This window comes from Trichosurus vulpecula, chromosome 5 (genome assembly GCF_011100635.1).
Source record: "Trichosurus vulpecula isolate mTriVul1 chromosome 5, mTriVul1.pri, whole genome shotgun sequence".
NCBI lineage: Eukaryota > Metazoa > Chordata > Mammalia > Diprotodontia > Phalangeridae > Trichosurus > Trichosurus vulpecula.
In genome coordinates this window covers 128,141,750-128,165,913 of record NC_050577.1, presented here as the reverse complement: position 1 = coordinate 128,165,913, position 24,164 = coordinate 128,141,750, and the positions used below count along the sequence as shown (strand labels likewise).

Sequence of the window (24,164 nt, the reverse complement as noted above, 5' to 3'; positions counted from 1 at the left end):
TCCATCGATCGCCTCCTCAAATAGATCCCAAAAAGAAATCTGCTAGGAATATTGTCGCCAAATTCCAGAGCTCCCAGATCAAGGAGAAAATACTGTAAGCAGCCAGAAAGAAACAATTCGAGTATTGAGGAAACACAATCAGAATAACCCAAGATCTGGCAGCTTCTACATTAAGAGATCGAAGGGCTTGGAATATGATATTCCGGAGGTCAATGGAGCTAGAATTAAAACCAAGAATCACCTACCCAGCAAAACTGAGTATCATGCTCCAAGGCAAAATATTGACTTTTGATAAAATAGAGGACTTTCAAGCTTTCTCAGTGAAAAGACCAGAGCTGAATAGAAAATTTGACTTTCAAACACAAGAATCAAGAGAAGCATGAAAAGGTAATCAAGAAAAAGAAATTGCAAGAGACTTACTAAAGTTGAACTGGTTTGTTTACATTTCTACATGGAAAGATGATGTGTATGATTCATGAGACCTCAGTATTAGGGTAGCTGAAGGGAATATGCACATATATATGTTTATGTATGTGTGTGTGTGTGTGTATATATATATGTGAATGTGTATGTATATATGTATGTGTGTGTATACACACACACACACACACACACACAGAGAGGACACAGGGTAAGTTGAAGATGAAGGGAAGATATCTAAAAGAAATAAAATCAAATTAAGGGATGACAGAGGAATATTTTGAGAGAGGGAGATAGGGAGAGATAGAATGGGGTGGACTATCTCACATAAAGGTGGCAAGAGGAAGCAGTTCTGTGGGAGGAGGGGAGAGGGCAGGTGAGGGGGGAATGAGTGAATCTTGCTCTCATCAGATTTGGCCTGAGAAGGGAATACCATATATACTCAATTGGTTATCTTACCCCACAGGAAAGAAGAGGGAAGAAGATTAAAAAAAAGGGGGAATGATGGAGGGGAGGACAGATGGGGGTGGAGGTAATCAAAACAAGCACTTTCAAAAGGGGACAGGGTCAAGGGAGAAAATTCAATAAAGGGGGATGGGTTGGGAAGGGGCAAAATATAGTCAGTCTTTCACGACATGAGTATTGTGGAAGGGTTATATATAATAATACACATGTGGCCTATGTTGAATTTCTTGACTTCTTAGGGAGGGTGGGTGGGAAGGGAAGAGGGGAGAGAATTTGGAACTCAAGTTTTAAAAACAGATATTCAAAAACAAAAAAAAAAGTTTTTGCATGCAACTAGAAAAAAAGATACACAGGCAATGGGGCATAGAAATTTATCTTGCCCTACAAGAAAGGAAGGGAAAAAGGGATGGGTGGGGAGTGGGGTGACAGAAGGGAGTGCTGACTGGGGAAAAGGGCAACCAGAATATATGCCATCATGGAGTGAGGGGAGGGTACAAATGGGGAGAAAATTTGTAATTCAAACTCTTGTGAAAATGCTGAAAACTAAACATATTAAATAAACAAATTTAAAAAAAACAATCACTGAGAACACCTATGCATGACCACTACAACAAATGTTTTATTATTACTGGAAAAACCATTCGCATGATAACCAGTAGAAACACTGTCCTATATACAAGGTTAACATATGAGAAGAATATTACATGCACAACCAGAGAGGCAGTGTGAATGACTAGCTCTACCGATAAACAAGGTAGTAAAGTAATGAACAAGTTACTGAAAGGTATTAAGTTTTATTGGCTATGCTAACCTTGGTAGGTAGGGGAATGATAACTTTTTACTGGCTATCAAGAACGAGCTTAAACCTTGTCCTACTATCTTCTAGTCCCCCAACCCTGCTCCAAAACCAACTACAATTGGGTTTTGTCATTTTGGGAGAGTGCTTTTGTTCAGGCCCCTTCGAGCTAGGGCTGTAAAGCCAAGTCGGAAGTTGACATCAAGGAGTGAAGTGAGGGGAATTTTTTCCAGGTTTCTCCCCACAGGAAGGAACAATGATTTTGAGAAAGGGTCTCCCTTGTTAATAGCCAAGCAAAGCAGAAACCAAGGGTCACTGTTACCTAATGAGTAGGGAAAGGAGAGAATAAGAGGAATAAGTATTTATTAAGTGCCTACTAAGTGCCAGGCATTGTGCTTAAGCCTGTACAAATATCTCATTTGATCTGCCCCACAACCCTGCAAGGTAAGTACTATTATTATCCTCAGGGTCACATAGCTAGAAAGTATCTCAGGCCAGAGTTGAGCTCATGCCTTTCTGACTCCAGGCCCAGCACTCTATCCACTCACTGTGTCGCCTAGCTGCTTCAACAAACCAATCAACAATATAATTTTTAAAAAGATACACAGGGTAGGAAGTAGTCTAGGAAAATTACAAGGGTAGTATGAGCTGAATAAGGATACCATTTCTACAGTCAACTGTGGGAAGGAGAGATGGTGACTGGGTGGGACAAGAAGTCACTCTAAGGTCCTTCTAATAGCTCTCAGAAGCAGTGAACTAGAGATACCCAAGAAGTATGGCCTCCTTGCTTTCCAACAGATGTTATCTTCAAACTAGGAACAACTTGGGCCTTTGGTTTCAGACAGGAAGCTTGTGGGGCTGGAGGGAGAGGAAGAAGCAAAACTGCTTCCCTTTAGCAGCAGAGGATAGGTGTTGGGCAGCCAAAGGACTGGTCACACAGAAAAATGAGGAACAAGGGGTGGAAGAAGGGCAAAGGTACTAGAAAAAAGAAGGCTTTAAACCACCTCCTCTGGTTCTCCCACATAGAGCCTCTTGCTTCCTTAGGCTGGGAGGAAATAACGGGCTAACAGAGGCATCAGTCTCTATTCCTCTAGTCAGTCAACAAGCACTTATTAAGCATCTACAGATATGCCAAGTGCTACTGCCTAAAAATTGCTTTATCTGTTGATTAACAAACACTTTTCAAGCATTTACTATGCACCAAGCACTGGGATATAGAGTGAAACAATCCCTACAATTCAAGGGATTTACAATCTTATATTTACATATATGAAACTTCTCAAGATTAAACATGTTGTCTGAAATAAAATTTAAATTTATTATTTCTAGCATAGCACAGGGAACAGAGGGCTGAGCCTCTAAATCAACAAGGCTGAGGTTCAACTCCTGCCTCTGAAACATACTGGCTGTGTGACCTTTGGTAAATCATTTAATCTCTCAGTAATTCTCAAAGATTATAAAGTAAAGAACAAGCACATTGGTAGATCAAGTTTCTTCACAAGAAATTACCTATCAATGAAATCATAGGTCCAGTCCGAAAAAAAAAGATTTAATGATAATACATTTATATTTGAGCTTTCTTCCATTAGTTCTATTGATAGACTCAAAGGTGACCCTGGAAAGCAAACAAGAAAGGCTTCAAGTACTGGTGCAGTACCAGACCTATGCTGGTGTCCAATGCCCAGACTAGTTAAATTTGAGAAGGCTAATCAATGGGTTGGGCAAATAATGGAAAATTGTTCAGCCATAATATATCACCAAGGCCACCTACTAAGTCATGTTGTGATTCATCAACAAAATCAGAGATCCATGAAGCATATATCTGAGCATTAACTTCTTTTAAAATGATAGGTTTTTTTGTTGTTGTTTTACAAAAAACATTTCTAAAAATAGCTTAATTAAAAATCATGATTTTTTTTTTCTCTTCCCCTAGTGGTCAGCACTGTAAAAGAAAAGGCACTGGAGTAAGCCTGAGTTCTAGCCCCAGCTCTGCCACTAAATAAATCTAGGTTACTTAGAGCAAATCACTACCTGCTAAACCTTAATTTCCTCATTTGTAAAATGAGGGATTTGGACAGATAATCTCTAAAGCCCCTTCCTATTCTAAAATTACATTATTTAATGACTTGTTTGTTCTAACATATCTTTGATACTTCTGAGAAGTATCCCCCAGGAATACAATCTACTGTTTGCCTATGAGATAATAGGTAATTAAAATTACCTAATCTCTACACTGGGCAGGTATTTATGAGCAGCAGCTACCTCCAGGGTATAGGCAATCCACAGAAAAGAAACATGGTTTCAATGTAAAGCTACAGAAAATACCAGGCAGGAAATGGAACAGAAATCCAGATGACTAAGATACCCCATCCCTCCAGTTATCTATTGAACAATGTATTGTTTCATACTTAAAATCCTTAACAAAAAACATTTTTATATTCTCTTAATATTTTGTGTAAACTATTTAATAATGCTTTCCCTAGTTTCTCTAACAGATACAAGTTTTTACTGCAAAATATCTAGTCACCAGCCCTATTGATTTAAATATGTATTTTACTGAACTCTCCACATGTCATTGTATTAGTTCATCTGCTATGATCCTATAAAGGGGTTGTTAACATTCATTTTTCCCCACTTCTACAACTCACTTTTCAATTGCAACCCAGCTCCCTATTCATTCCATCTTTCACTGCTTTCTCCAAAATTACTGCTAAGTTCAATGAACTTTTTTCAGTCCTTATCCTTCCTGATCTTTCTGTGCCAACCTTCCTCCTGGAGTCTCCCCAGGCATTCTTTCCTATGCAGGCTTCTACAACACTACTTTTAAGTTTTCCCACTTGTCTGAAGGCTCTGACTCTGTCTGTATTGCTGGATCAATCACCTTCTCTTGCTAAGTGTGAACATCCCCCACGGCTCTGTCATGGGCCTTCTCCTCTTCTCTGTTTACACTCTTCCTGGCAATCCCTTCTTGCTCCCATTGGTTCAATGATTTCTATGTAGATGACTGTCAAGCCTATATCCATCTCTAATCTCTCCTGACCTTCATCCCCAGTAAACATCCAGTAAAGCCATGTACTCGACATGTCCAAAAAAAGTGCACTCTTCCCTAAAACCATCCCTCCTCCTGATGTCTCAGTTTATATTGATGGTATCATCATCCTTATACACTCATTCTTGACTCTTTCCTTTCTCTGAATCTCTATATTCAATTACCAAGTTTTGTCAATTCTAACTCCATATCGCCATTCACATCCATCTTCTTTCCACTCACAAAGCTTTCATCTATCCTAGTATAGAAACTTATTAACTCTCATTTGGACTACTACAATGGCCTCTTCCTAAGTTGTCTCCTTGATTCAATTTCTTCCCTCTCTAACCCATCTTCCATACAGCTGCCAAACTGATAATCCTAAAACACAATTCTGATCATGCCCCACTCTCTACTTTAAAAAATCTTCCATGGCTCCCTATTGTTTCTAGAATAACACATAATTACCTGAGCCTGGTTCTTAAAGCCCTCCACTTATCTTTCCAGTCTTCTTTAATATTTGTCCCCTTCACATACTCTCCACTCTTGTAAGGTAGTCTACTGGCTGCTCCACCAACATACTGTATGGCCTACCTCAAATCTCTCTTAGTGAACTGGGTTTATGACTTAGTTCTTGAGAAAGAAATCTAGCCAGTAAACACCAAGTTAAGGAGGCAGCCTTCAGCCAGTGAAATGGAGAGGAGGCAGAGGCTACTCACAGGTTGTGTTTGTCCTTGGCCAGGAACCCTGAGGGTCTTCCCCTTCCAGTTTTTTTTTTTCTGAGTTTTGATTAAAGGGGCCATTCCTTGATTAACTTCTTAAAGAGGCCTCCTATTCACTGAAGGGGCGTTACCTCACTCAAAGTGAGAACCTGAAAAGACCTTAGCCTGAAAGGGCCAATGCATCCTGGGCCATCTCCAGTAGTCCTGGTGAATATCAGGCCACTGGACCCAGATGGCTCTTGAGTAGAAAGTGAGGCTGGTGACCTTGCACAGCCCTCACTCACTCAAATCAAAGTCAACCGCAAGTCATGTCATCATTTCCCTGATGTCATGGTCCTCTTTGAGAACAAAGGACAAACACAGACACAACACGACCAACATGGGAATGTGTTTTGTTCGACTATGAATATTTATTACAAGGGTCTTTTTTCTTTTCAATTTAAGGGAGGGATGGGGAGAGAAAGAAAATAAATGTTTATTAATTGGGAAAAAAAAATCTATTCCTACTTTAATTCATCCTCCATACAGCCACCTAATAAATTTTCTTCGTAGGGATGCAAGTGTTACCCCCACTACTTAAATACCAGTGACTCCCTATTTCCTTTAGTATCAAATATAATCACCTCTATTTGGCATTTAAATTAAGTGAAACCTCGCCCTCTATCTTCCCTCTATCTTTTAGTCTTTTTATACATTACTCTCTATTACACACTCTATGGCCTGGAAATACCAAATCACTTCCTGCTCTTCACACACAAAACTACATTCTAGTCTCTGGACCATTGCCCCAGCCATACTGCTGGCAGGAATGCACTCTGTTCTCACTTCTGCTTTAGTTTCTTTCAATATACTTAAGTCAAGCACCACCTTCCACAAGCAACCTTTCTGGATCCTCACCAGCTGCTAGCACCCATCTCCTTCCTCACACAACCTTCTTCATGTCTCCCTCATTAAAATTTAAGCTCCTTGAAGACAGAGACAATCTCACTTTTTTTTTTTAAAAGACATAGTGGGCACTTGATAAGTGTTTCTTGATTGATTGAAATACCTTTCTCATCTTTACATTGTACAATTCCTAGCTTCCTTCAAAGCACAACTCAGGTGCTACCCACTATGCCCATCCTGATTCTTCCAATCAGCAAGCTCTCCCCTGAAGTCATTTTGTATCACTTTGACTTTCCTTACATTGTACAAACTACAGTCCTCAGGAGAATATAAGCTCTTTAAGAACAAAAACTCCTGTAACAAGTTAAGTTCTAGTGCCCTGAAGATATTAAATGTTTACTAAATGTTGGTTGACTTAAATTTATTGTATATGAATAGAAGATACTGAAATTTTAAACTTTAAGACTCATATTTCTCAACAAGCTTCAACGAAGGAGAAAGAAGACTCAAAAACCACACTGCATGCTTACAGTGAAAATTGTTACAAATGAAAATCAGCAAATTTCTTAGATGACATTTCAGCTGACACTTCACAATTCATTCCTAATATATGTTTACTATATAACACATACCATTTTAAAATAGTTTAAATATATTTAAGGCATACAATATGAAGAAAATTCCATTTTTGGCCTAGAAGCTAGACATTATTTGTAGAGTATCCAAGAAATATTACTCTTTTCACCAAGCACAGAATATTCTAAGCTGTGCCCATCATCATGAAAAAGAGTAACACTGCCATTAGCATAGTCTCTCAAATTGAAATTTTTGATCCTTCCTTAGAGACAAGGAATTAAAGAAAACTCCCAATCTTTTTATTCATTAATGAACAATGATTTATTCCAAAGTAATGCAAGTACCAATGAAATAATTATCTTACCTGCCATCCTCATGTTTACGTGTTTCAGTCTATGGCACTATTTCATAAAATAAGCATCCTGAAACAACCAAACAAATCATTAGACCTAAATTAGCATAATTCTTTAAAAAGTATCATTTTAATTTTTAATTAAAATTCAAAGATTTCCTAATAAATGGCACTACAGATTTTTTCCCCTAAGTATTTTGCTCACTGACACTACTCATAGAAGAACAGAGGCTTCACATTAACTTTAACTTTTAATTTATTCATAACATACATATACATATATTAACTACCACAATTTAAAAACAGCTTAGATTTATGACACTTTGGAAATATATAGGACTTTACATACATTATCTCATTTGATATTTTTTCCCCTGCTTCTTATTGATGCCTCTATATTAGTCATTTTCTCCCATGTAACAAAGAAAAACAGTTAAGGATAACTGAGTGGCAAAGTAACTTGTATGCTACATTTTATACCCATGGCCACCCAGTTCTCTGTGAAAATGAGTAATATGGCTACACATTCTGCACTATAGAGCCAATATTGTTCACAATTAATTCAAATGCAGTTCTAGTATTGTTTTCATTAACAGTAATGTATTGATTATATTGAGCTACTTTCTTCAATCTGCTCAGCAAGGCTCCCCATGATTCTTTGAAATCATTTGTCCACTGTCATTTTTAGATAAAAACACTAATATTCAATGATATTCAAAATACCATGATTCTTTAGCTCTTCCCCAACTTAAGGGCCCTCACTTTGTTTTCAATTTTTATATAATGTAATTTGTTTAACATTCGGTTAAAAGAAACCATTAAGAATTTAATTGCCTTTGGATATCTAAATTTTAGCTCATTCTCTTACTCATATCCTTGCCATCCTGAGAAACTAATTTTTAGAACTAGAAGGGGGCCTAGGAGATCACCTGGTCTAATGTCTCCTTTTCACAGGCTGGGGAAACTGAAGCCCAGAAGGGCTTCTTACTTAGACCTAAACTTGGAACCAGTCAGGTCTCTTGACTTCAACCCAGGCAAAGATCTTCATTTTTAATGTTAAAACATTTCAGCTATTTATTGATGTGTGTGTGCTGGCTCTTGCTTGCTCGCTCGCTCTCTCCATATATGTATGTGTATACACGCACACACACATGACCGCTACAGAAGCAATAATTTTGTAATGAAGCCAGAATGACATCCATTCAGGGATTCTTAACCAGGTTTGCAAGTACTTTTTCCACGGACAGATTTAAGGGGTATGTGCAGTTGGATAAGAAAAAGAAAGTACATCTTTATTTCAATATATTTAGTTTCCTTTGTAATCCAATGTATTCTGTTTCATTCATTTCAAAACTGTTCTGAGAAGGGGTCCATAGGCTTCACTAGACTCCCAAAGGGCTCTATGACACACACAAAAAATTAAGAGCCTCTGAACAAAAAGTTTGTGCAGGGATGCTGACCCCTAAAATCAACACTAGATTACTTGCACTAGCAGAAAAAGCTGTAACACAGAGATAATCAAGAAACATTTTCTATTAAGTTTCAGAATGAGTTGGGCGTATTAAAATTGTAATATGGCCATATGTTCTAGAATTTTATAACCATTAAAATTAAGTAATGAAGACTTGATGAGGGACTTGGGGGAGAAACAGGAATTGGTCTCCTGAGATGATCCTGAAGATGCATCCCCCACCCCAAGTGATATTAAGCCCCTGTCTATAATTCAATCCAAAAAAGGGAATTGTTTTGCTTCCTGTCCCACTAGCACATTCTTAGTTTTAGTCATAAAAGGGATCTGGCTGTGGAAAAGCTAGCAGGACTAAAATGAGAGAGTGAGCTAAATAGTTTCTACAAATGCCTATAAGCACAATACTTGATCTTAGCCAAAAGGTCAAAAAGCAATTAGTGATAATGATTTTCTCTTAACTCTATGATATATGGTAATCGCCTTCTTTTGTTCAACCATCTTAGCTACAGTATTTATTTTTTCCAAACTCAACTCTACAAAAAAATGAAGTTTGACTTGAGAAAAACAGACTCAAGGGGGAAAACTCACTTTTGAACTTAAATTTTATTAAATATATACAGGACACTATACAACACACATTGGGGGAGATACAAAAATTAAGTAAGAAATTTTGTGTGTTCATGGTGCTTCTAATCAACTGGAAGAATCAAGGAAGGCTTCCTACAAGAAGTAGAAGCATAAGCAAAATTTCGAGGAGGAATGAAAAATGGCATTCCAGTACTCTGAGAAAGAATAGCTGAGGTGGCTACAATATCATCAGTGGTAGTAACTAAAGCCTCTACTAAAGATGATAGCAAGCAGACTAAAGAGGATATAGATAAGAGATCACAAAGGCAAAAATCAACAAAGCTTGATAATATACTGGATATGAGAAAGAAGAGAGAGATAAAAATTTCAAAGATAACAAAGAGGAAACAGACATAAGAAATTCAGGCCTTTGTTGTTGAATAGCATCCAACTCTTCATGACCCCATTTGGGGTTTTAGGGCTTTTTTTGGCAAAGATACTGGAGTGTTTTGCCACTCTTTCTCCAGCTCATTTTACAGAGAAGGAAACTGAGGCAAATAGAGTTAAGTGACTTGACCAGGGTCACACAGCTATTAAGTGTCTGAGACCACATTTGAACTTAGGTCCTCCTGACTCCAGGGTCAGCACTCTATCTGCTGCACCACCTAACTGCCCCATACAAGAGATTGCAAGGGCAAATTCAACAAAACTGGATAGTAGGTTGGATATAAGAAAGAAGAGAGGGGCAGCTAGGTAGCAAAGTGAGTTGAGCACCAGCCCTGGAGTCAGGAGGACTTGAGTTCAAATCCAGCCTCAGACACTTGACACACTTACTAGCTGTGTGACCTTGGGCAAGTCACTTAACCCCAACTGCCCTGCCTTCCCCCCTCCAAAAAAAAGGAGAAAAGACTGAAAGATGACAAGGGTTTCAAAAAGAGTCATTGGAAGAAACAGAAAAAGTAGAAACAAGAACAAATTTGGGATGAATTATTTTGATATTTATAAAAACTAAGGTTTCAAGAATTACCTATCATCTCAACCTCAAATAATAAGTTGTTTTACCAGTTACCTCTCAAAAGTGCCTAAAATATGGGAGCAGAAACAACTAAGTCATCTCAGAGTACTAAAGCACTTCAAACAATATAATTAGAGTAGAAGGGTAAATCAGTGTCCATCCATCCAAAATGTTCATTTTCTAGATAAGAAAACAAGGTTCAGAGCAGTGGTGATTTGCTACATAAGAAACCTAGGTTTAATCAGTCACAGGATTCAAGTCTCTCCTGACTCACTCCCATCCATATTCTTTACATTGTGCAAGGCTGACTGCTAAGGGAAGACATCCACTTAAAATTATAATGTTTAGAAAACTGAGTTACTAAACTATTTTAAGAAATACTTTTTGTAAAACAAAAGTAATCTATCAGTTTTAACTTTAAATTTAAAGCTCAAGTTTGCATCAAGGATCTTTGATTTTATTGGTATAGTTGGTCCCTTCACCAGCACATCAAGACCCTCACATACATAGAGTTCTCAAAGCCATTTCAGGTTGGTAGAATCTGCTAGAGGTTGTTGGCATAGTTTGAGACCTCAATGCCACACCTTCATGCCACAATGAAGCATCAGAACAGTGTTCAAATGTATCACCACAGAACAGTGAAAGTGCTAGGGACTGAATCCACATTGCACAGGGTCGAAAAGTGAATGAGTGGAGAGGACATAGAGGAACTGGGCTCAGACTGCTTCAACAAGTTCATTGAAAGGAATGAAACATAGGATAGCAGCTTGATAGGATAAAACAGTCAAGGAAAATGGGAGGGAGGGGAAAGAATAAACATTTAAGAAGTGCTAATGCTGTGATGTGTCAGACACTATGCTAAGCACCTTAGTGTCCATACCATTGGCTCTGGTTTTAGCAATTCCCCTTAGGGCCCTAAGGGCTTCACTATGCCTTTATACAGACTGACCCCACACCTGTCACACAGTACCTCTCCACTTCCATTCTTGGAATCCCTGCTTCCCTTCAAAGCTCTGCTCAAGATCAATCTCTTACAGGCCTTTCCAGATGAGCCCAGATGCTAGTGACATCGCACAAAAAATTACCTTGTATTTAGTACATACTTATAAAAGAACACACTGTCTTCTCAGATATCACAAACTTCCCGATAGGAAGGACAATTTCTTTTTTGCCTTTGCATCCCCAACATCCAGGACAGTATCTGGGATACAGCAGGTATTAAATAAGTACTTGTTGATGATGGATAATCTCTGCAGCAGATTTACTACTGAAAGTAACAATTTACCAAACTGACTACATCTGTTTTATAGTCCCTCTGAAGCAGCAAGTAAAAATAAAAACACCACATGCTATATGCTATATGACCAATGATGAATAAGATCTTCCTATGCAAAGTATGTTAAATATATTTTCACAAACATGTCTTTTACTCAAGAAGAGAATAAGATTAAGAAATATTAAAAATGCAAAGTGACTAATAGTAATTTGGATAGATTCTATCAAACTTGGTTGGCAAAACTGAGTATCAACCTTGAACTGGGTTAAATCCTAAATGTTTCCAATTCTCAAGAGGAGACATAAAATTTGTTCAATCGACTGGGAAGTCGAAGGAAATATTTGTCTGTGGCACTTTTCATGAAACTGAGAGTAATAAAAATGAAGATGGGTAAGTTGGGAACACCAAAAACATTTAGCAAGTGCCTGTTAGCCAGCAAACCACTAAACAAAGTAGGAGAAATTTGTAAAAATCAAATAAAAAGATGCTACATTCCAAGGGAAGACTGATACTGCTAAAAGTAATTCTGATATTTTCACAAACAAGAAATTCAATTCATGAACACCATTAGAACAAGGTACAAGGAAGAATTCCTGTGACCTTCAATTCTTTTCAATTTCCTAGAAAGAAACTTAGCAGAAAATACTGCCTTTGTCTTGGGAAATTATATTTCTATTAATGTAGTCTAAAAGCTTTCACTGGCTGTTTTGGCTATCCCATCACACTTCAGTCATTTTGAGCTTTAAGTCTGCTAAAACCCCAAAGTTTTCTCTCACAAGAACTGCTTTCTAGCAACATGGTATTCTGGATCATATATTTAGAGCTGAGAGGGTCCTTGTTATCCCTTAGAAGTTAAATAGTAGGAGCAATATTTACCCCCTCCCCTCATGCAAGTCTGGAGAAAGTATGACTGGACTGCCTCAACTGATAAGCTCTAATGGTAGGATAAACAGGATTTTTAAAAAGTGACAATTCCAAAATTCAAATTTAATAATTTACTGAGAGCTTGATCTTTGTAAAGAACTGTGATAGGCCCTGAGGAAAAAAAGACAGGGATGGTCTCAGTTTATTTTACTGTTATGCTAGACTTGTATGGAATCAATTGCTTTAAGTGTTTTGTTTTTGTTTTTTTCCCAGAAGAAAATAGAAGGCTTTCCCTACTTGATGTGCTTTTAAGGTTCTAATTCAAACAAATGAATTGGTATTTTTAAAAATTTTAGCTTATATTTTTCTTCAGCAAATATTCTTTCATTCTATTGGCTTTTAGATTATTTTCTTTCACCATGTTAGGTATAACCTGTAAATTATTCCACAAAAAATGAGTCAACATCAGAAGCCTTTTGTCATGCTGGCTCAATTTTTAAAAGGAATAAAATGAAAATGGAAAAGACAATAGGATAGATCTGAGATTCAAAATATTAATTTTACGTATTCTGAAAGACAGTACTTTAACTTTTCCACTATTAATATGATTCTAGAATTTGCTAAAATTGATACACATCATTTGTAATAAAACATCCACGGCTTCGCATAGGTTGTTCCATGTCTAGAATGTACTCTGTCTCTTAGAATCCTTCCCTTTCTTCAAGGCTACAAAGTGCCACCTTATGTGAAGAAGCCTTTTCTGATTTTCCAAAACTGCTAGTGCCTTATCCTAAAAACTATCTTTTAATGTATTTTCTATGTACCTATGCATGTACTTGTTTCTGGTATAGTGGAGAGAATGCTGGGCCTGGAGTTAGAACTACCCAAGTTCAAATCCAGCCTCAGACATTTTACTAGCTGTGTGACCCTGGGTAAGTCTCTTAACCATTGTTTGCCTCAGTTTTCTCAGGTGTAAAATGGGGATAACAATAGCACCTACCTCCCTGGGTTGTTTGTGAGGATCAAATGAGCCAATATTGCAAAGCACTCATCACAAAATGCCTAGCATAGTGGGCCCTATATAAATGCTGATTCCCACTGTCAGGGCAAAAAACTGCTTCTCTTTGGTCTTTGTATCCATAGCCAAACACAGTATTTAGCAACGGAGACCATTAATAAACACTTGATTAAGGAAAGTGAAACTAATGTGCATGATTCTAGAAAGTTGCCCTAAATAGTGAGCTTGAAAAGAAGCCCTAGTAAAATTGTTTTTTTTAAAAATGTTTTCTGTGCTCAAAGCACCAATAATTGAAAAAAGTCACAAATTTGGACTTTAAAGGATTGAGTGAACATAGGATATAGCCTATCCTTGCCCTTTGGATTTTATTTACTAAACTAGATCTGATTTATTCAAGTTACTTTATATTAAAATATTATAAAGAGAAGTAATTAACATTCAATCATGGAAACTGCCCCAAAGGACACTAAATCAAGAAAAGGAGGAAAAGATACATCAGCAGAAAGAGTGTCAGACACCAACCAGTAAATATAGCAATAAAATAACTAATGCAAATCATTAACCAAGCTGAAACTGAACTTACCTGAAAATAAGCCAGGTATTCCCATTCTCCATTTTCCATTTTGTTCTTTTGAAAAGCTAACTTTGATTGAGAAGTGTGTGTTTCTAGGAAATCTGCATAGCTCTTCTAATGGGTTCATGTCTGTTCTCTATAATGCAATATATGATAGTACTAACCCTCCATCATTTCTTTTTTAACAGGCCAAGCAGATTTTCAAAGTCCTCCTAAAATATGAAGATATTTTCTTATTATGGACACCTGTCCCACACCATCATCTTCAATGAGACAGAAGTAACTGCAGAATCAGATTTAGACATGGAAGGGACCTTAGAGATCGATTATCTAGTCCAGGGGTGGGGAACTTGAAGCCTCAAGGCTGTATGTGGTCCTTTAGGTCCTCAAGTCCATCCCTCCGACTGAATCCAAACTTCACAGAACAAATCCCCTTAATATAAGGATTTGTTCAGTGAAACTTGGGACTCAGTGAAAAAGCCGCTCCGAAAGACCCAGAAGGCTACATATGGCCTCAAGGCTGCAGGTTCCCCACTGTCTTGCTAGTCCAACTCCCTTATTTTACAAATAAGGGAAAAACTGAGACCCAAAAAAGGAATGTAGCTTGCCCAAATTACACAGGTACTAACAGTCAACAGTCAACTTTAATGAATTTGCTATTCCTTTATCCCAATGAACCACATTCTTCATTGGTAAAAATCATAATCTCAACCTCTTTTTACCTCATACATCTACAATTCTATTGAAAAAGAAACAGTCTTCAGTACTACTCTCTTTTGATCAATGAAAACTCCCTGAAGCATGAAGATGTTTCTACCTCCAAAAATAATGCAGCTATCAGCTTTTTTAAATACATGGTTTAATAAACACTTATAAAGTACAGGTTTTGTGCTTAGTGCAGCGAGAAATAGATATTCGGTTGTTTCAGTCTGTCTGACTCCTTGAGAATCCATTTGGGGTTTTCTCAGTAAAGTTACTGAAGTGGTTTGCCATTTTCTTCTCCAGTTCATTCTATAGACAAGGAAAATGAGGCAAACAAGGTTTAAGTGACTTGCCCAGGGTCACACAGCTATTAAGTGTCAGAGAAATAAACAAATACTGGATAAAAGGGGTCTCTACCCTTCAGGAATTTACAATCTAGTTAGAGAGCAAAGTTATATACACCTGAAACAACGTAAGTGGTTCACTTCAGTAAGAGAAACTATCTTAGATGCACAAAGCTTATACTAACATAAATTAGTAGATTTCAAAATTTAGATTGTTTACTCTCTAATCTAACATATTACATGTAACACGTAAGTGGACAGAGACAGATTTCTTCTCATTCATACAGAAATGCTATCCTATTATGCCCTCAGATAAATATTGAAATCACTTCTGACATTCAAGCAATTTAAGTCAATTTTGAAGAGTTACTGAAAAATAGAAAACATTTCTAATGTGTAAGGACTTCAGAATCAATTTTTTTCAACCAAAATATGAGCCTAGGTAACTTTTGATATTAAATGAATATTTTGAAGCAAAAGTTATTAACTTATTCTAGAATGAAAAATTGATGGTAAACATTTATTAAGCAGTGACAATTTTAGGTAGTTACTAAAGTGTTTGTTTATATATTAAACCATCCTGTATAAGCAAATGCTAGATCTGTATGTTTTAATCTGAACTGTCACATATGGCTAGAAGGAATATTAAGGCTATTAGGTTGTTTTCTGCATACCACAAACCATCTTTTTCATCATTAAAAAAATGAATTTTCATCACAATTCTTACTCTCTCACTTTTCATTTCTGACCTTTTCTTTATATACCTTTTCTCTTTATCATTTCACCTATTCCCATGGCTTCAAGGATCACCTACATGAAAGTAATGCCAAAGTCCAATATCCAGCCCTAACCACTCCTCTAAGCTCCAGTTACACAGTTAATTATAAATAATATTTCTTGGACATCAGAATGATGCTCCACTAGCAGGTCAAATTCAAAATGTTAAAAAGGAAATTTTTTCTCCTCCCAAAAAACTTGTATAGTCTTCCTATTGCTTTTAACAGCACCACAATCCTCCTAGTCACCAAGATTAAATATAGTAGTCATCTTTGATTCTTTACTAAACCCATTCTACCCAATCAATCAGTTGCCAAGTCAATCTCCACAGTGCCTCTTTAATTCATCCACTCATCTCCCCTTCATATTGCCACCATTAAGGGCTCTCATTACAGCTCACTGAGTGTCTCCTAGTCTCCCTTCTTTCAATCTTTCCTTCATGAAACTGCCAAATTAATCTTACTAATATCTCAAACTTTCAGTTACATGCTACCTTGAGAAAATACCCAAACTGACATTTAGAGATCTTCACAATCTATACAGTGCAAAGAATGTAGGCTCTGCAGTCAAGGTTCACATCTCTGCCACATCCTGTGTGTCCTTGGGGAAGTCACTTAACTTCTCTGTATTTGAGGGGGCTGAATCAAAGGGCCCCTTCTCTTTCTTCAAGGTCCAATTTAAGCACTGCTTCTTCCATAAAGCCTTTCTTGATACTCCAAATGAAAGTGATTCTTTCTCTCTCCTTAAATTTAGTTAAGAGAGCTGTTTGATTCTCTCGCCTTAAATTTAGAGAGCTGTTAGAATCTATTCTCTACCTTCTATCAGACTTATGCCTATACCCCACATAGAACTGGCATCCCCTCCCCTGACACACAGAATATAAGTTCTTCAATGACAGAGACCACACCACTTTTCCTCTTTGTAGTCCTAGCTCCAAGCACAACTAGGACCTTGCCCAGGGTAGGCATTTCATAAACTTGGGGTAGGGGCAGCTGGGGCACAATTATTAATGCAGAGCAGTGATCAGTGGAGCTCTGAAGAGTCAGTCTTCTTTTTGGCTCCACAGTTAAAGCAAATTCAAAGAAGGTCCCTAAGCCATGACAACCTAATTGTATTCACACCATAACAGTTTCAGTAGCATGTATGTGAAGCAACCTATCATTAAAAAAGACTGGATGATATGGAAACAAAGATGGACAGTAACTGGACATTTCAAATAATGAACTACGTGGTACAATCACAAAATGCTGACTTGTCAAGTAGAAAAACTGAGAGGATAAGCCAATATTATGACTAGTTGGGGACTGATGATTTCTGATATTCAGTGATCTGCACTATGAAGGAGGAATGATGACTAATCTCACAATGAATAAAATGCTGTCTTTCCCCTCTCAGATGGCACAAAGTACATTTAAGGGCATTGGAGAGGAATTATTCACAAGTTAAAAAAGGGGGGAATGAGAAAAGAGGAGGTGAAAATTACTCAAAAGACCCATGGATCTAAGGAATTCTTTCTGAAGGTGAGAGATGAAGGATTAGGGTAAGTATATTACTTGCTTAGGATGTGAACAGTAATATAGTCACCTACTCTCACCTGAAGACAGGGATATAAAACTAAAAGCAAGATTCCCTCTCTGCTTTTCTAGTGTTGCTAGAATATACTGGAATAGAATCAGTCATAGCCTGATCTAATATAGTAAGAAAGTGGTACCTGGTAATTTTTTAAAAGCCCAGATTAGAAAAACACCCCCCCTTCCCTAAGGTTGCTACCTACTTTGATTTTCTTCTTTCTGCTCTTTCAAGCCTACAATTCAATTTGAAAAGTGAATTTCAAAAGGTTTACGATTCAAATTATTGCTAAAATTATCTATATGTGCCACAAAAGAGAAGAGGAAAGGAAAGAGGTGAATAAAGAACCAAGGATAGTCTTAAAGCAAGATTTCAAGGACAAATTCATGATAAATAGGAAGCAGTTGGGGAGAGGGAGGAGAATGAGATGTTCTGGTTAGGTAAAACAGACACCAAAAGGCACAATTTTATGTACAAATAAAGCATTACCATCTTCATCTCAAATGACTATTTTACCTAGTACACATGACTAGATTAAATAGACAATTGTCTGACAAAATGCTGTGGAATGCAGCTTTCCAAAAATGACTACTCATACTTACATTTAGTATAAATCATGTTTTGCTTTTCAGAAATATTTTCTATTCTTCTTAACACTGGCAAATTGTTTATAAAGCATAAGCTAAACAAGTTATTTTTGTATTGCAGGGGTTTTTTGTTGCAAAGAGGAGCAGTAAGGATGTTGCTTTGGCAATTTGAACTTTATTTTTAGGACTATTGTATTAAATCAGGTTGGAACATTATTGTTTCTGACCAAAAAAGATTTACTTTTCTTTGCAAAATTTATTTTTGTACTGTCATACAGCTTCAAGCAATGAAAGTGTGTATAAATTCTTTGGCTAACCTATCTTGACACTAAAAACCCTTGCAGAACCTGTTGTAACCACAATCAGAAGCTGATTCAATATTCATGTACACATAACCTTTTCACACAAACACACAGAAGTAACTCAAATGAAACTAAAAAACACTGTGCCCAGAAAATGACCTCAAATATAGTGGGAGGGATAAGTGTCTTAGTGAGAAAGGATATTATTATCAAGATCTTTGTTTAACAGGCATGAGAAGCGGAAAGGACTGGATTTTAGTAAATTGCAGTAGTATAATAATGGATGTCTCTATCCTCAAAAATTAAAGTCTTATAAGGAAAATATTTTTAAAGTTAAAATACTATCAGAAACATCTTGAGAAATATCATAAAGTGTTCTGAAAGGCAAATCCAATGCCCTAACGTCAGAAATAAGGAAATTAAGGCCCCCAAATAATAAGCAACTTACTCAAGCAGAAAGCTGACGGCAGAAGCAAGTCTCCTGATTCTCAGGTGCAAGTCCTTTAAACCAAGTCCAAAGCATTTTGGTGATAATGGTGAGTTGTGAACTATAATAAGACATAGGGGTGGTACACCTTGCTTCTTGGACCTCCCCACAACAGACTTTAAGAACCGTACCAATACAGAAATACAATTCTTCTAACAACCAATAGTGACAGTTATAATTTCTGTGAAAAAGTTGGGGAAGGGAAAAAAAATTTCACTAGATGAAAAAATAAGAAAATGTTTCGAAACCCAATGACTTAGGTAAGGAGGGGATGAATCTCTTGGGAAAATGCTTGAGTTTATTACTCACTAGAAAGACTTATCTAGTATTATTTAGAAAAACTCCAAAGAAAATTGTAGAATGATTATTGACTAGGGAATATACAATCTTTTACCACTATAAAGTTACTACGGCCATTCAACCAAATTCTTCCTGCTCTGTATATAATAATTGATGGCATTTATATAGCCCTTTAAGGTTTGCAAAACAATTTACGGATATTTTTTCATTTAATCCCTACAACAACCATTTGATCCTTCCCATGGTTTATTATCCTCACTTTACTGATGAGTTAACTGAGGCCAACAGATAAACTGATTTACCTAGGTCACAAAGCTAGGAATTATCTGAGATTGGACTTGAATTTAGGTCTTCCTAAGTACCTCCAGTATTCTATCCACATAGTTGCCTCAATTTTAACTCGACTAAATCTTTTTTTTTCCAGATTCGCATTTCACCCTTCAATACTTTTATAATTTAAAAATACATATTCAATGACAGGTATAGGTGGTATAGCTGCTAGAGTAGAAAGGCTGAAGTCAGGAAGATGAGTTCCAATCTGAAAATTTTTCAAAAAGACATAAAATCTTTTCCAAGAAAACCCCACATGGGGTCACAAATAGAGGGACATGACTGAAATGATTAAACATTTCCTTCAGCTAGGTGGCCCAGTGGATAGAGTGCAGGGCCTGGAGTCAGGAAGGCTGTAGTTTAAATCTGGCCTCAGACACTATGTGGGTGACCCTGGGCAGGTCATTTAACCCTGTTTGCCTCAGTTTACTCATCTACAGAATGAGTTAGAGAAGAAAATGCCATACCACTCCAGTATCTCTGCCAAGAAAATCCTAAAAAGAGGTCACAAAGGGTTGGACACAATTGAATAAACTGAACAATTCAATTACATGTTAGATTCAAATTTTTAAATAGACAAATATATCCAATCATTTACCCTTGAAATATATTTTGAATAGCTTCAACAATTTCTGAATAATAATGCTGCATTTTTATCAGTTAAGAAAACATTAACAATCTTCACATACACACTCAACTTAAAGAGAACTGGTAATAAGCACTTAATCTTACCTGGGGGTATTCAAAATGATAGTTACGTATTTAAAAAAAAAAGCTCCCCAGTCAGGAAAAAAAGCTTCCTAGCTGCTGAGCTATGGTTGTGGTACCAGTGGCTCCTAAGAGGCAGTATGTTCTAGTGGATAGAGAGCCTACTTTTTGCAATCAGGAAGACTGGGCTCCAACAGTACCCACCAACCTCTATAAACATTTGGCTGTGTGAATGTCTAAATGCCCTAGGCAAATATCTGACATAATAAATTGCAGAGAAGGTTCAGAACTAGATTCGCCTCACTTGGGGAGTTCTCTATATCAATGAAACCACAAGTCCATGTCCTTATCCCCTAACAAGGAGTATGAAGATGAAACAAATGATGTAGACGGAAGAATTAATGATTAGGAGTCAAGGAGGCTGAGTTCCTTAACTCTGTCTTACTCAGACCTCAGGACACCTAGGTGGCCCAGTGAATACAGCATGGGGCTGGAATCAAGAAAACTCATCTTCATAAGTTCAAATCCAGATTCAGACACTTAACTAGCTGTGTGATCCTGGGAAGTCACTTAACTCTATTAAATGAGCTGGAGAAGGAAATGGCAAACCACTCCAGTATCTTTGACAAGAAAATCCCATTGAATCTGACATGACTGAACAATGACAAACCTAGGCCTCAGTCTTCCTTGGTATAAAGAAAGGCACCAGCCACAAGAAAAAGGAACACTCAAAAGACTTCCTCTAATCAATGCAATGACCAATAAGAAATTGAGTAGACTGATAAGGCCCACTTGCCAGATGAGGGACTAGAGGTGCAGGAAGAGATATATTTACTCACAGGGATAGCCAATATGTTGGTTTCTTTTGTGTGAGTACAGTACTTAAGTTACAAGGAAGACTTACTTGGATGGGGAGGGAGAGCTGGCAGGTAATAAGAGTGAAGCTAAAAAAAAAAAGCATCAATGAAACATTTTTTAAAAAATACACAGAAGACAGAAGAAGGAAGTTCGAAAGGTGACACAGAGAAGTTGGGCAGTTTTGTTACTTTCATGTTAAATTTAATATACATTTTAAACCATGTAACAGGTTAGTTTCACATACAATGTTCTTTTCTGTTCTTTATTAAACTGTTTATGCTTGTTCACGTTAAGTTCAAAATCAAAAACCTCTTAATTAAAAAATTAAATGAATAGGCTGATCTAGATTTCTGAATTTCTTCCACCTCTAATATTCCTAGCTTATAAATCAAGATTCTCCCAAAATATGAAAGAAGTGATACTGATTTCTTGACCGTAATTTGAGTACTGCTTAGTTTTGCCAGTCTGTTGGTGAGAAGCATTAAAATAAGTCACTAATATATTTCCCTGATGTGGAAGATAGGGATAAAAGAATTGTGAATTACATTTAAAGAACAAGTAAAATTTAAATAAAGCTGCATGCACCTAGTTCGGTATTAGTGTAAAATATATCACATTATTTCCTTTCCTAGTACACAGACACAGTAAAGAAAAAGAATTGTCATTTAGGCGATGGTACTAAACTACAAGAAAGAAAGCATTCACTTTCATAAAGGTTAAGTAAAAAAACAAAGGAACATCTTTGAGAAACTAATTTCAAACCGTAAAAAAAGTCACATTTTCATAGAATGGATAAAGGCGATTAAAAAAAAGGTACAGCAATAAGAAACTAATTTCAAACTGTAAAAAAAAAAAAAAAAAAAAAAGTCACAGATGCCAACCAGACACTGCAGTTATCTGGTATCTAAGGTCAGATTTTCAACCACTTAGATAAACCTGGGGACAGTGTAACGTCAGTAGCTTATGTGAATAAGAACAGAAAAGCTAATTTTGAGACAGACTTCCCTTTTAAAGAGTCACAGCAACTTACCAGGTGAGCCTTAAAGAAAATTCAAACTTCACACACAACAAACACCTGCCAAGGGCAGCACGACCCCCGCCACCCGACCCACATACATACACACACACACACACACAAACGTCCTTCCTACCTCCTTCCTTAACAACAAGATGCAGACACACAACGTGCACTTCAGCCCGGGAGCTGGCTGCAATCCCGGGGTTAAGCGAGTTCTCTAAGTACCACCCCGTGGCAGCCTGAAGATGCAACCCCAATAGAGGGAAGGGAGACCGTGGGCTCCCCCGACTTCGGGCGATTCATTCAACCCTTCTGGCTCCGCTGGCTCAAGCGCAAGATCAGGGGCTCGGCTTAGGAATGTTGTTTGGGGTTCCTACAGCTCAATTAGTTAAAGGTGGGGGTGCCCCATCCTATGATCCGGCTCGGAAGGGGGCGGGATGAGCTAGGAGGAAGAGGACGCGGAGCTCAAGGTGGTGAAGGAGGATGCTCTCCTTGGCCCAACAGCCAAACTGCCCGCCCCTCTCGCTACTCTCCGAGGGACAAGGGCGGAAATGCCGCGCCCCCCAGGAGCGCCCCTCCCCTCGCCCCCCAAGACACCTGCGAGTGCGCGCGCGCGTCCGGGGGAGCGACTGTCCGAGTCTAGCGCCCACCTCCCCGCCGAGCCAACGGTACTTACCGGCGCCCGCAGGCTCCCACGCCTGCCTGCCCAGGGCTGCCGCTCGCGTCCAGTCTCTGCTCGAAGCCACCAGAAGTCACACACCTCGACTTGGTCCTTCTCCTCCCCAGGTACCTCGCCCTTCCCTTCCACCCTGGCTTGTGGACAGGAGGAAGCCCAGCTCCCCACCCCTGGCGTGCACCCTCTTCCCGCCCCTTAGCCCACGGCCACCAATGAGCTCTCGTAGCCGGGGAAGCCGTTCGCGCCCCCCGGCGGTGGAGGACCGAGTTGCAAGCCCCGCCCCTCATTGGCTGCCATTGGCTGAGCGAGGAGGCCGCCCCCGTGGCTCACGGACCACTTAGTAAGGATGGGAGGGCGGGGTCTCATCGAGCCGTCTCCCCCCTCTCTCCCCGCCCTTCCCCAGCTGAGTCTGAAGTCGCGGCGCTGTCTGATATTGCCACGTGGGAGCTGCAGCTGCCACCTACTCTGGTCCCGGCACGGGATGCGGTCGTGCAGCTGCATTCCTGGAAGGAAAGGGGGATGGGGGGGGAAACGTCCCCGAGAAGGAGCATTTGTTTGTCTCCTATCCGGTCGCCTCATTACCCTGCCATTCCCCCACCTCCCATCACAGCCACAACTTCTATGTAAGAAAATGAAAATGTTGGTTTTCACACTCATCATTCTTGTCCCTGTCTTTGGGGGTAGGTGGGTGGCGTCTGCTGACAGGCCACAGGAGGTTTGTTTGATTAAATGATCTTGCCCATCCTGGGACTGGCCTGAGTTGTTTTGTTTTGTTTTTAATGATCCGCGGAACTCTTTATCGCCCAACTGCCGCAGAGGCAGGCAGCCAACCACATCCCGCCCCCTATCCTCTCTGTTGCCATTTCCACTAATTCAAAAGCGCATCATTCCCATTTCTGAACTTACCCGACTTGAACGTTAGATATTTTAAGTGCAGATCTCATCCAAGTCAATAAACTTCCAGTGGCCTCCCGTTACCTATGTTAGCTGTGGTCCTCACAAAAACCCTGACAGTTCAGTGCTATTTTACAGATGAGAAAACGGCTCCTTAGAGTTATTAAGTGACTTTCTCAGCGTCACACAATTAGGATATGTCCTAAGCATGATGCAAACTGGGATTTTCCTGAATCAAAGTCCAATGCTCCATCCACTGTGCTACTTTTGTTTAGTTTTAACTCAACCTATCCTAGCCTCTTTGGACATGATGCCCCCTCCCATACTCAGCACTGCAGCCAAACTAGTCACCTCTCTGTCGCTCACACTGGACACTCAATATGCTGTCTCCATGAATTTGCTGTGGCTGTCTTCCATGCCTGGAAGGCACTCCCTCCTGCCTATCTCATAGAACCCCTTTCTTCAAGAGGAATCTCAAGCTTCCATCTTCTAAGGAAAGCCTTTCCTGATCCTGGTCAGATAGTATGTATGTCCACCCTCTTAGAATGTAAACTTCTTGCCAGTAGGGATTGTTTCATTTATTGTT

The 24,164-nt window shown here is 38.5% G+C and overlaps 1 protein-coding gene across 2 annotated transcripts in view; it reads right to left on the bottom strand.

The window, feature by feature from the left end:
- Positions 1-23,606, bottom strand: part of FAM3C (FAM3 metabolism regulating signaling molecule C) — a 62,814-nt gene extending 39,208 nt beyond the window's left edge. The window contains exons 1-2 of one of the 2 annotated variants that reach the window (XM_036761183.1): positions 23,591-23,606; positions 7,257-7,314 (exon numbers count right to left, since the gene is read on the bottom strand). In XM_036761183.1, the coding sequence (XP_036617078.1) occupies positions 7,257-7,269 (13 nt within the window). In that variant the 5' untranslated portion in view covers positions 7,270-7,314; positions 23,591-23,606. Of the gene's footprint in view, positions 1-7,256; positions 7,315-22,684; positions 22,913-23,590 lie in introns of those variants that run through there. The other variant, XM_036761182.1, reaches the window with a different exon arrangement.
- Between the last annotated feature and the right edge of the window lie 558 nt (positions 23,607-24,164).